Raw genomic sequence first — 14,542 nt, 5'->3', positions numbered from 1 at the left:
AGTATAAGCAAAATAACGAAAATCGGGAACACTGACGCAGAATGAAATGAAGATGATAAATGAAGTAACTGAAGAACAAGAAACATTATTTTGTATAATTTAAATACCGATGCATTTGTGTTTAAATATTTTACAGTGTGCCAAAAGTTCTTAATAAGTAGGAATACTATTGTTACCGCACTGATCCTAAATCGTAAAATAAACGTGAGAGAAACGAAGTGCATCATTGTTGAAAACTCTTTGTTTATGATACAGAGTGAATGTGACTTTAAAAGCGAGAACTTCAGCCCGTGCAAAGAAGAATTATGTAACAAAAGCAAAGATGGAAAAGCATTCAAAAGTGAAGAGGTTAAAAGAATATCATAATTGATAATTATACTCGTTAATACAAAGCTCAGAGTATAAATATCAACGAAAGAAACGAACGTGAGAACAAACAAAAACGTAAAAGGACAAATAAAATATAATTCCAACAAAAATGTGTAACATAATTTGACATATCGATTTGGATTTATTGTATCTGTATAGTACCTCTAATTGTTTTTACCTTCGAGAGATCTTTTGCGAAATACCCCTGTTGGTGCACGCCGAAAAGGTGGCAGCGTATTAATTTACGCCACACACGGTGAGCGTGCAACACACACAAACACACGAGAACAAAGACATGTAGACACGCACAAAACGCACACATAGGGATGTATCCCTTTAGCTGCTTTGTGTATTTGCTATAAGCGTCATTAGTTGGCATGTTTGCCTAACAGTGGGCCTTATCAGTGTTTGTTAAGAGTAATATATATTATGTAGTTTATATAAAGAAATTTAATTCTACACTAGTCACCGATTAACATGCTGTTCCCATTGAAGACCACGATGGGATAGATATGTACTGAATACTTAATCAAGTCTAGTTTCGATAAATTTAAATACTCTAATCTATATCGTTAGACTTTAGCAGCTATTACAATTTACAATTAATATCGAACTATAATTAAAACGAAGTCATTCGAATTATAAGAACTATCGGCTACCGATATTTTCGAGACTAACAAATTACGAACTGTTTAGAGGAGAATTGTTTTAACTAATACTACATTACCTGCAACTGTGTTGTAATGGAATATCAGTGAATCATCAATTTATTTTTATAACTCAAGCAAATACTTCATATTAGCTTTCCTCATTTTAGCTGAACTTACCTCACGTTTGTATGCAAAGCTTGATTTTTAATCTCGTCAAGATAGCAAACACAAGCCATACTCCATTGCAACACTTAATCATATTTAATAGATCATGGAAGTCCATTACGACTCTATGGTCAAGATAATACTATAAAAATACATAATATTTCGAAAGGAGACTTAATTTTATTATATTATGTTGTACACAACAATCTGATGGTATCCCATACAAAAGTCGTAATGTTCCAATCGCTAAATTTGCAAGAAAATTTACGGAAAATGTAAAAAGTGTACCTGAAATGGAGCAAAGTAATCTTAATGTTGGAGCTGATGATGTGCTGTATTGATTCGTCATTCCCTGAGTATGAGGTCGTGGAGCCGGCATGCTCAGTGTTATGGCTTTGTGGAACTTCCTTCGTCTTGGCTCTACTGTCACCACAGGAGATACAGCCACTCCCCTGCCCAATAGTTTGGCAGTCAGCTCAGAATCAATTATTTGAGCCTGTAAAAGTATAATATTTAATTCATCTGGTGACTTAACATGTATGGCTAAAGACCAAACGCGAATGGCTATAAATCATGCATTAATAGCGCGAACAGAGGTGCATATGATAGAAAATAAATTGCACTTACCCTCATTCTACAGAAAACAAAAGAAAGTATACCACAGAATCCTTGCGCAGGTTAATCGCACAATAAATCACTATGACGATATTGTAAAATAAAAATGGATGGGTGAGGTAGAGCAGACGGTGCATAAGAAAGCAAATATGAAAAATATGAAATCACAGCAAAAGCAGTAAGGAAAAATAAATTCACACTCGGTATTCACTCATTATTTCTCACACATGCGCTTTAAACTCAAGATGCACACAGTATGCTAGAACATAAGCTTTAAATACTAAATAAAAAATTGCAAAAATAAAATATATTTACATCATGCAAATCTCACGTTTGGTCTTTAGGGGCATACGATACATTTCAAACATTCAAATATAATCGATATTTCATTGAAGCATAAATGGAACAATAACCCAATAAATTTAGCAAGTACCTTAAACATACATACAATAAAATACGTCACTCCAATTAACTGACGACAATTCCGTAACATAACTATGCAAGTTTTAACACAATAAGTATTCAATACAAATAGCATGCTTACGATCTAACCTAAAGACCAACAAGAGAATACAAGACAAGTCATTCAAAACGCGTCAAACGCTGTGTGAGAAAAGTCTAGAACACAAACTGTTTCGGTGATTTCATATCGCTCAATACTTGCTTCAATTGAAAACAAAGTATTCACATTGTATGACTTTTATTCATTTTCATCTACATATATACGCAATTTAAGTCAATTTCTAAATTTATTGGGTACATGTCTATAGAGGAGTAACGTATTGAAATTGAACCAATTGTAAGACGAATTACATTCACATGATTTTCAAGGTGTGTTTTTGAGCAATTTTGAATGTTACTTAAACTTTTAGATACATTGGATCAGGATAAAGTAATATTTCTTAGTGTGAATTAAAAGCATGATAAAATGTGAATATAATCTGTCTGTGAATAAATCTCAATATTGTTATATCACAATTTGCCTTACATCTTCAGTTTCTAAATAGTTAATACAAATAATGTTGTTTTGGTTTGCAAATTAACTTCAGCATATTTCTCTAACTCGGTAGCTTTCCAATTATTCAATTCCGTAAAAAGTATTTTTTTACATTCTCATTGAAGCTTATTAAATATAAGAATTGAGGATAGATATTATATAATTATTTTTAATAAAATAGACTATTAGGTATAATTATGCATAAATAAGTTTAAGGAGAGGTGAGAAAGAATAGATCAGCAATATATTTGCTCAAAGGTTTCAGTATATAAAACTATTCAAGTAAAACATCTACGATACACGCTCCACTATTTAATACAATACTAGCTTATTCATAATAGAAGACGAGAAGAAAACTATAATATATGCTTTACAAAGGATCAAAGAACAATAGACGTGTTTAATAAAAATGCTAATCGTATAAGAAGGAAAGGTTTTTATTACTTAAAATGGAAGTGGTGTCAATTTGTCAACTTGTATTGCTTTCTGTCTAATAATGTTGTAAGGTTGCCTGATAGAAATCGCTACCTAGCGATAAGGCCGCCCTTTGCTTTTTTAATTTATTGTCTATTGCTTTTTGTTTTTATGTCTATAGCAATAAAGGATTTTCATTTCATTTCAATGTTAAGAGAAATAGGAACTCAAGCTCCAAGTATAATTTATATTTGTTATGAAATATATGTTTGTTACTAATTTTTAGTCTCGGTTCGGATTTTACGGGTAGTTTATAAAAGTGCTGTCTTTAAATTATTGTCTTCCTTCTTACTTCAACATTATTAGAAAGAAGCACAGTTATAAAGATTTTGTGACTAACAGAATTGACACCGATGTCTAAATTCTAAACTATTCGTACTGTTATATTATTTTGGCATTCGCTTTGTACTCTTGTTTTATCAGAGTTTATAGAACACAATACATTTGGCAGTCGGGATAAATAAATGTAAACTGCAAAGGTCGCTAAACACACATACAAATAAATAATTCTTAAAAATTAAACAGTGATTCAAAAATTTCAAACACGCATAAATATTTTTCTATGGCTTAAGTCTATGGTAACTATAGTAACTATAAAATGTAAAGTATTCGATACAATATCATAAGTACTGTTTATACCGACTTGGTCGGTTCTAATTAATACTGACCGTATACTGACTTCTATTTTTATTTCCAAATGCTTTGTTCCCTAACACATTTAAAATATCGTAGATTTGAATTTCAATTCATACATGTTTATTTGATATTGATATGTTGTACTTCTAAGGGCCGATTTTTCAATGCTTGGATAAAACTTATCCGTCGAATAATGAATAAAACTACCATTTTAAAAACGTATTCTAATTGCCCGTATTTGACAGTTTACGTGACATTTTAATATTATCGTGTAATACTTTATTGGACGGATAAGTTTTATCCAAGCATTGAAAAATTGGCCCTTAATAGAAGTCAGTAGAAATCCTGGGCATGGTAGAAATCCTACCAAATTAAAGAGAAACGTTTCTTCTTAGACACATTATTGACAGTGATCTTTTTCAAGTTTTTATCCTTAACTCCTGTGCGGGGTTTAAAGAGGTTTACCTGTAAGCCGACTTTGATCTTCTTGGTGAGAGCACCTTGCGGGAAGACGGCTTGCACTTGCGGGACTACCGAGCTTGATACCATGCCACCTGCAAGGAAATAAATAAATTAAAAAAAAAGACGCACTCGGGGACTGCCGAGGTAAAGCTATTGCATGCTATGCCTTCAAGCCACACCTCCGCCCGTCGGAGTGGGGAGCGTGAGATTTTTTCGTTACGGAATTTCTCGATTCGGTCCCCGCGCTCAAGGCCCGCGATATAAGCTATGCAATAGCTTAAAAAAAAACTTTAAAATTGTTGACTCCAGACACCAGCATATAATCTGGTTAAAAGACAATTTATATTTTTATTTCTAAATTGGCTTGGAAATTCAAGGTGAGAAGACTGGATATACAGGATGTGGCCTAAAGAATAGATAATCTGATAACTGGAAATAGGAATGTTGTGGCGGTTCAGAAAAATGCATATATGAATAATAGAAAAAATGCATGTTTAGAAAAATATATATCTCGAATACCGACGGACTTTTATTTAACATACACAACATACATATTTAGTTACATATTATCTGAACTAACCTAACGTCTTATATCTCCAGTTACCAGATTATCCATTACCTTGTATATTAGAATATTACGCAAAGTTTTTGGAAATATTTAAGTGACTTACCTTCAGGTCCAATAGCATGAACCTCCTGTCGTATACGCGATATCACAGCGAAATATTGAGGGAAGTCGTGGGTCAGAATGCGTGTGACCCGCGCTGCTTCCCAACTCCTCTCTTCCTCACTTGTATCTAAAGAAAACAGTTAAATAATAAATTAGTATAACATAGTAAAAGAACGAATCTTATATTTAAAAATAAAAGACAGGTTGCATTCCGGGAGTGCCGGCAGAAGTGAAAACTTGATTATTAACGTTGAGCATGTTTGATATATATCTGTCTTACGCTTTTTCGATCAGGCCACGTGTCCTGACGCGAGTTTAAGATTTTATACCCAACGCCGCTAAAGAAGTTTTCACTTCAAAAAAAAATACTTTGAAAATCCACCACCATCTATATCCCAATTGGATAAGGAAGAAAATTGAGATTTTCAATCTCAATTGATCAGATCAAGATTGTGGAATTGAATTTAAATTAGCAGTTACCTCCAAAAAAAAAACTCAAATTACATTGGTCGATAGTCTTATCCATAAATATGATTGTGTATCAGTTTCGGAAATCGAAATTTTACTCAAACGTTACAGCATCTCTAATCTTGAACTATTTAAAAATGACATTCGAATGATTCTAGACTATTCCAGAACTACCTTCAATTTCCAGCGTCTCATTCAATATGTCCTGTACGACGTCATCAGTCGCGTCCGCGTTGTGTTCCCGCCAACTGCTCCCGTTGTCCGAGCGCAGTATCACGATCTCGCGCTCTTTGCCGCGTAGCGAGGCGTAATGCGGCACTTCTAATATTACGGGCCTGGAATATTTGGGATAATTTTATTTTTTTTTTTTCAGGACAATTTTCACACACGACATAATCTGATAGAGATAAACTACGATAACATGGCGCGCCCCTCCAAATTACTGTTTCAATGTGTGTAGTGACATCCTTACGTAGGAGTTTGTATGTAGTTGTACGTATTCGTCTTTAGTACTTTAGTAGCAGGTAATATCTCACTTATTACCAGATTTGTTGGTCAACTAATCATAAGTTGCCGAGCGCCCAAGACAACGCACGTGTCGTTTTCATAGAATACGTCAGTGCAGCGCCATTACTAATAATAATGAGCGATTAGAGCGTGACTAGTCGAGCAACAAATCCGTGGATTTGTTTTTGTTTGACGGCCGTCTCATTACGCACACATGCGTTGTGAATCTTGGTGGTGCATTGTAAATACTTTCACAAATACTTTCAAACGTTTTGAATTTTGGAGGGGCGCGCCATGTTATCGTAGTTTATCTCTACCATACTAAGCTTTCGCTTGTGTTATGGAAACCAGATGGCTGATAAACATACATATATAATTTTTAAATAAATAGTAAATACTTGTATAGATAATTAACACCCAGACACAGAGCAAACATCTACATTCATCACACAAATATTCGCCCCGGGTGGGAATCGAACCCACGACCTCTGGCTTGGAAGGCAGGGCCACTACCGACCAAGCCAACCAAGGTCAGTCAAATATTAATTGAAAGCCTTCAGTCATATTTTAAATTGATTCTGATATTAACTTCGGAATTTTGTTCTGCAGAAGGCTGATCACATAATATATGTTAGTATAGGAAATCAATCGGTAAAGCAGACCTTTAATGAATGCTGAAGCCTATATTTCGTATCGATCGTTGAAGTAGATGATGCTTGTTTAGTAAATGCTGAACTCTAAATAGTTGGTGTACATTAACGATTTTTTAATTGAAGTAATTATTATCTTTCAATCGTTTAATAAAATTAAACTGAAGAGGTAACATTAATTTTCCATCTAATATTCACGCCGATTTCCTGAATAGATTTGAAAATGAGTCATGAATAACTTACCCCAAAAATTTAGCAGAAACAGGTCCCATCTCCAATACTCTTGCAGCCAAAGCTTCTCCTTCCATCAGAGGTGGCATGTGGTTTATACGGGATGGCTTTAAATATCTGGAATAGTTATAAATTAATTGACATGAGATAAAATAGTACTCTATATAGTAGATGCGGCCTTTAGACATTGATTTAATTTCAAACACCGTTTTGAGAAAAAGTCTATCTTATTCCTAATAGGCTGTACTATTAAACGTTTTACTAGCGATTACAGAGATTTGAACACTAAAATATGTATATTTTAGTTAGATACAGTATAAACGATAATTTAATGAAACAAATTATTTTCGTAAATATTGATTTTATAGAATAATGTCAATCATTATTATAGGTATTTCAAGTAAAACTACTTATTATTTCTAAACCTCCCAAGTACCAGGGCAGCATATTCACCTGCAAGTGATCCTAGTAGGCTGCTGAGCAGACAGCGGCGGTACGATGACCCGCACGCCGCCCCCCCGGCACCCGCGCAGCGCCCCGCCCCGCGCGTCCACCAGGAACGATACCAGGAAACTAGGAATTGAAGGAGTAAGTATAGTATGGAAAATGCATGTTACATTTGTTTATGCTCTCTCTGTATGTATGTGTCTATCGTGTGTGAAATAACATGTAGTTTTTTGCATGAGTATAGGTGTTTTATTCATAACTTTAATAGGAATAATTAAAGATATAATTTTATTTAATTAAAGATATATAAGTAATAAAAATAGAATTATCGAAATCGGTCCACCCGTTCATGCGTGATGCCGTGGCCAAGGGAAATAGCAATTCATTTTTATATACCTAGAGATAACATACAAATATTATTTTAATATAAGTACTTACTTCTTCCACTGTAACTTTTTCCTGTAATTCCATATCCAGTTAGCATGTGCATGAAGAAACTTTTAATTATTAACACCAATACATCTGAAATTATTTGTAAAAATAATACACTGTCAAATATAACTATTCAAAAATTCTGTACTTAAATAATGAATCATATAAAAGAAAGACACATTCTATAATTCATATACACAAATTTAAAAGATCGGATTCGAAAATCTTATTTCAATTGACATAGGACAATACTTGTAAATATGGAAGTCTACAAAGTTTGAAATTAAAAAATAATCTTAGCCACATAAAACCAACTATAAAAACAATACTGACTTAGGCAACGTAGGATCGACGTTGTAACAGTAGCCTTCTGGCGCATGCGCAGTGCTGTATCGGCTGATGCTCTTTACCACCACCTCGCTTTGCGGCTGGAAGCCTAGCCCGTTCACGGATCCTGGTAAAATAAATATTATTTTCATATTAATGTATTATAAAAAAATATTGCTAATGAATCACAAAAAATCTATATAAAATGTATTTTTTTTTCGAAATTATGATGTTTAGTATTTACAACTAATAAATATAGAAATAACTCATTGTTGCCACTCAGCTATGCGTCAAAAAATGATACATGTTAAAAATTTGAACATCACAAAATTAAATTTCAGTCTTACTATATCCATTTGTGATTAAAATCAAATAAAAGGTAACGATTTTGAGTTACTCCTTGTTCTTTTAAATAAATTTGAAACCATGGATCATAGTATAAAATAATTACTAGCATACATTGTATTACACGCGAATTATTAATGATAGAAGAGTAATAAAACTGACCCTGCGAAATTTCCATAATATTCTTATGACTCATGGCGGATTCCGTTCGCTCATCCTTGGTCACATCAATAGGTAGGGAGTCATCGCCGAGGGACTTCATGTCGTCAGCTGTTAGATATCTGTACGGCTGATCGTTGAGGATTGTGTCTTCACCTGAGGAAATATAGATTACTGCTTTAAAACAAGTGGAGGATTTGATGAAACTAGTTACGGTAAATATGGTTTATTGCTTTAGAAAGCTGGAGAATTTTATAAAAGGCTTATATGCGTTGTGAAGCATTGAGCAGTTTTGTTAATCTTACAATCTGATGGAAGATTGAACAATTCATTCTTATAGCATTAGTAGGTAATATGCTGATTTCTATTTTAGAAATTCTATATTTAGGAACAGTTACACTGATTTGATTTTAAAAATAAATTTATGTCTTTATTGTTAAGATTAGGTTTAAAGTAAAACCAGCAATTTTACACTACACTACAAATTCTAATAAGATTGATTTTCTGTTATGCAACATTCAATTAATAATTCTACCAGATCATGGTTAGAATTAAACTTCTTCACATATTTTAAAGCACTATAAAATGACCACGAAATTCAAACCACAAGATTTATCTATTTCAAAATATACCATAATAACTACATCTGATCCCCATAAAACCCAGGCAATTAACCCACCTCCCTCCTCCTCGGAATCCGACATAAACGTCTCCAGCATGGTCTCCGGGGCGACCACCTTATACTTGTCCTGTGACGCAGGGGCTAGAGATGGCTCCGATACCTCCTTGAGCGTCTCCATGACTGTCACATAGCCGAGTTTGGATGCTATGTCCAGGGGTGTTTGACCGTTCTGTAAAAAAAAATTTATTTGTTTATGAAAATTAAATTTTATCAGGACATGGATGATTAATGTGGCTAACACACGAAATTTTAGTGTATGTATTTTATTATATGTAAGTATATATTACACAAAACAAGTATTTAAATATTTTATCTTCTCATTTATATAGGAACATATATTGGAGTGTAATGTAACAAAAATTAAAATGGTCTTTATCTAGGTCCAGGTAAGTTTATTTTCTATCTATATTGTCTAGCTAGTAAGAGTGTAACAGTAGAACAGTCAGGTAATAGAAATATTGGATCAAACACATATTCAACACACATTTTGACCTACCAAAACATAAAATAGGTAGGTACCTACCAACATTTCTTATAATATGTCTTTATATTATATGGATGAATCAGGATTCACTTTCATAATTTATTAGACTCATGAATTCAAATAATATATATACTAATATTATAAAGCTGAAGAGTTTGTTTGTTTGAACGCGCTAATCTCGGGAACTACTTGTCCGATTTGAAAAATTCTTTCGGTGTTAGATAGACCATTCATCGAGGAAGGCTATAGGGTATATATCATCACGCTAAGACCAACAGGAGCGGAGCATTGCGGGTAAAACCGCGGTGCACAGCTAGTCTATTTATTATAAAGTAAAGACCAAATTTTGAATATAACAATAACGTAATTAAAAAATCACTCAAAAGTCAAAAGTCAAAATAATCACTCATCACTGACAGTGACACAATTAACAATATGACGTTTACAATTGTTGCCAGCAACATAAATAAAAATGTTTACAGGTAAATTAGCTTGGAGAAATTTTTGCATATGTAGTGGTGTGTATATTACTCAGATCTTAGAGCGCGTTTCCACTATATCGTTCTGGCCTATACAAAAATGTTTCGATATCCTAACATTACTATTTAATTTTATACTTATTCCTAGCAACACTTTTGTTTTCAATAAAAACAAGTTTTTATTTGAAAGAAAATGGTTTTGACTTTATAAAAAAAAATATATCATTCAATTTTACGTCCTTGAGCAAACGACAAGGTGACTACCGTGAAACAATAAAATATCGTGTCCATAATAATTTGTTTCATAATTAATATTTGACCATAATAATTACGAAACAAAACAAATAAATAAATCGTCACTTGATAGTGGAAAGTGGAAACACGCACAAAACCAGAATAAACCAGTTTACGCTGTCCGCAGGTGCCACGTGCAGTCGTTTGGTAACGTTAGAACATAAAGCACATTTCATTCAAAAATTATAATTATTATGTACGTAGTTTAATTGATAAATTTTGTATTTGTTGATTGTTGTTATTATTTGTTATTATTGTTATAATATTTGTTGAAGTGAATTACATGTCCCGCAGCCGGAGGCCCCAAATGAAAACTCAGATGTACTTAAAAACTACATTTAATAGCTAAAATGAGACTTTTACACCCATGTCTGCACGATGCAGACCGGAGTTAAAGAATGAATTTATACAGTTTAATAATTATAAAGACGTAAGCTTGGATGCTAACTAAGGGAAATCGCATCCACATTCTATTCCCGTGCGAACGGCGTATTCAGCAGTTTTGTATGAAGGCAGGGCCATAACTAGTGTTTAATTTGTGTGTAAGTGTTGTAACTTTATATTGTTAATTCAATATGGCTCCAGTGTTAAAACATGGTCGAGGCAAGCCTTTGACTTCTCAAACTAAAGAATTAAACTTTAAATGTCGTTTCTTTTTCAGGTTAGTAAATTTTTCATTTTAGTAACATTATTAATGTAAAAGTTATATGTATGTTAAATGTGCAAATATTAAAATAAAGTCTCATCTTTTTCAGAGGAGAAACACATATAGTTTAATTTAAAATCCCTTATATATACAGGGTTACTTGTAAAACACCGGCAACCTCGCAGGACAAGATAGCTAACATCATAAGTAACAACATTTGTTCTACGACTTTTGATAATTCGTTAGATTTTATTTTCATACAAAAATAAATATTCATTTAATTTTCCGTCTGAATATTATAAACTCTACGCCTCCCAAAAATTACGTAAACAAAAAGCGAACGAGAGGGGGAAGGGGGCGTCGCGTCGTCCATCCGATAATTAATAGAACATAGACTTACAAATGTAAGGAGAGTACAATAAAAGTTTAAAAAATCATTTAAAAATAATTTATTGCGTTATGCCAAAAGTCGTAGAACAAATGTTGTTACTTATGATGTTAGCTATCTTGTCCTGCGAGGTTGCTGGTGTTTTACAAGTAACCCTGTATAAAATAAAAACTAAAAATAAAATGTTGTTTTATTTTATTTGCTGACCATACACTACTACAAACGCAAAAATTTCTCCAAGCTAATTTACCTGTACTAATTAATTATTGATTAAGTAAAAAATGTTTTTGTTTTATAGAATGACCTAAATAAATTAAGATGTGTGTTAAAAAAAATGTGTTTTACATCAGAGTTATTTACATTTGAATTCAATGAAACTAAAAATGAAATAATATAAACATCGATTCGTAATAAATGATAATAAATTCGACTATTTTACTCCTGACAACACTGACAATCTGCTTGATAAAGACCGCGCGGTAAACACATGAACTTTTTTTTCAAAGATTTGTTTTCCAATTGAATCTTAAATTGAATATTTTACAAATAATTATTTAAATTAACATAAATAATGAATTTTAAATATAAATAGTATGATTTCTGTAACAGTTAGGTCCAGTTTCGCCATTCTCCTTTAATATTTTATAACATAGTCGCGGTTTAAATTGCATTGTATGCGTACCGCGACAAAAATATCAATAATCCAGCGGGTAGGCAAAAATATGTTACTGGTAAGTTATATTTCATTTTTTACACAATTCAATCTTAGCCATTGAATGCGGCTCATGTATTGTCAGTGTTTTAAGTTTTATATTTTACGTTCAAAGTGTGTGTAGTACAATATAATATATCCTTTATTTTTCTCTCTGGAGTAATAAACTATTGAAATTGTGAGTGTATGGTTATTTGTTCACATCAGGTACACATCAACAAGGTACTCTGTACGTTAATATCTTTATTTTTAATATTCATTATCCCCACAATAAAGATCGGATGAGAAAGAACTATAAGTACCTAGTTATTTTTAAATGATTGTGATTGATAGATGCAAAAGTATAAAGTTCATTGTTATAGCTTCAATATTATATTGATGATTTAATATAAATACCAAGTTAATTTAATTGAAATGTATTTGGATATTTCTTGAATAGGAAAAATTGACTTTCAACAACACACTTTCAAGTAATGAGTAAGAAAGAATATTCTCTGCTATAGGAGGTCTCTGGTTGACCCCGCACATGTTTTCCTAGTGGCTTAAAGAGGGATTTAAGACTTAGGTATGTGAAATTATGTATAAACATTGTGGAAAAAAATTTTTTTTGAATTTGTTTTGATTTACAAAGAAGGTCGATGATGTTCACTGTTCACATGACGTTATTAAAACATCCGAATGCGTCGTGATATATAGGTACCTAAATGATTTCTTTCTTCTTTCAAATCCCTCTTATATTCTTCCTATTCTTTAAGAAAAATCTACTCACCACAGTAGTAGCATTAGCGTCAGCTTTGTGCTCCAATAAGATATTGACGATGTTAATGTGGCCTTGCTGCGCGGCGTGATGCAAGGCAGTATAACTGTACAAATAAATAATGTTTTCAATATATTGAATTAAGTAATACCTAAGAAAAGTTTGCATATTATAAAGATAATCTTTTTTACGTTTAAAATATCATATCATCGTCATATCATTTCTTTATAACAAGTCACTAAAATTACGTTATTCGTATTTTTATTACTCTATCATTTTATGCATACCCATGAGAAGTCTGAGCCTTTATTGATGCGCCACTCTCCAGAAGATAGCGCACCATGTTGGCCTGCCCGTAGTGGCTGGCGATGTGTAGAGGTGTGTACCCGCCTTTAGTGCAGATATCCACCTAGTTATGAAAATTAGAAATGGAGGTTTATAAAAAGAAAAGGATAAGATAACGAATAAACAGAATTTTTTTGCTTACAGCTTTGAGCATATTCGGACAAATTGGATTTAAAATACACAGTAATCATTTACACAAATTAACAATAAATAAAAAAGTGAAAACCTAAACCCCAAAGGAAAGGCAAACATAAAATTGAACCTTACTCTTATTTGCCAATTTTTAGGAAAATCGATTTGGTACACGATTAGCAAAAAAGCAATCAGCAAAAATATCTATCATCACATCAAAATCCTAATATTTCTTTATTATCTTATATATTTCTGACCTGCGCTCCATTCTTAACCAGCAGTTGGGCGACCGGTACTCTGTCCTCCTGCGCGGCGAGGTGCAGCGCGGCCAGACCGTTCTTCGCCTGGTGGTCCGCCTCAGCGCCTTGCTCCAAGAGCAGCGAGCACATTTCCACGTGACCCTGGTGATATGAAGTAATTAGTAATATGATAAACGGATTTTGACGTGACAACGTCTTATAATTCGATAGCGCCGGCTGCACGCACGAAAAAACATGACTCATGCGGCGTTACCTCGCTCTGAGGCGTTCCATGTAAGGTTTGAAGTGCAAGCGAGAGCGCGGAACGAGCGACAAAGAAGCACAATTGGACGTTTTCACGTTCAACTTTCGTCAGTACACCGACTTTACAGACAACCAATTTTTTAACATAGACTGAATATTTCTTCCAATGGATCTTTTCTATCAGCGCGAGCTTTTTAGCTTTTTAGCTGAAGTTTATTTGTAGGGATTTTTTAACTATAGATTTCGTGCCCTGAAGTATGTCAGTATGTGCCCAATGTATCAATAAATTTTATTAATATTTCCTTCGCCGATTTTCACTGAGTGTGGTATTCATAATGGAAGATGCATGTTATGTTATAGGTAATATATTATTATGTAACAAATTTCCTGATATTCTATTCCATTGAGTACTACATACACCCTCCACTAATTTTCTGTTACTAAATTAGCGAAATTCTCAATCTATCAAATTACTTTACATACAAACAATTTCCTTTATCTGTTTTTAGACATGAA

The 14,542-nt window shown here is 33.1% G+C and overlaps 1 protein-coding gene across 1 annotated transcript in view; it reads right to left on the bottom strand.

Moving 5' to 3' along the window:
* LOC149897905 (uncharacterized) overlaps positions 1-14,542 on the bottom strand; it is a 72,397-nt gene that overhangs the window by 27,729 nt on the left and 30,126 nt on the right. Inside the window, exons 15-27 of the mRNA XM_090115679.1 lie at positions 13,781-13,924; positions 13,334-13,455; positions 13,059-13,152; positions 9,284-9,455; positions 8,608-8,760; positions 8,107-8,227; positions 7,780-7,800; positions 7,348-7,467; positions 6,907-7,011; positions 5,681-5,841; positions 5,040-5,165; positions 4,372-4,460; positions 1,473-1,680 (exon numbers count right to left, since the gene is read on the bottom strand). Coding sequence (XP_089971805.1) covers positions 1,473-1,680; positions 4,372-4,460; positions 5,040-5,165; positions 5,681-5,841; positions 6,907-7,011; positions 7,348-7,467; positions 7,780-7,800; positions 8,107-8,227; positions 8,608-8,760; positions 9,284-9,455; positions 13,059-13,152; positions 13,334-13,455; positions 13,781-13,924 — 1,636 coding nt within the window. The remainder of the gene's footprint in view (positions 1-1,472; positions 1,681-4,371; positions 4,461-5,039; positions 5,166-5,680; positions 5,842-6,906; positions 7,012-7,347; positions 7,468-7,779; positions 7,801-8,106; positions 8,228-8,607; positions 8,761-9,283; positions 9,456-13,058; positions 13,153-13,333; positions 13,456-13,780; positions 13,925-14,542) is intronic.

This window comes from Colias eurytheme, chromosome 24 (assembly GCF_061535395.1).
Source record: "Colias eurytheme isolate Ceu_HAF_F1 chromosome 24, ilColEury1 Martin Lab GWU primary, whole genome shotgun sequence".
NCBI lineage: Eukaryota > Metazoa > Arthropoda > Insecta > Lepidoptera > Pieridae > Colias > Colias eurytheme.
Note: the sequence above shows the minus strand (reverse complement) of the source record. Positions and strands in the feature narration are given on the sequence as shown.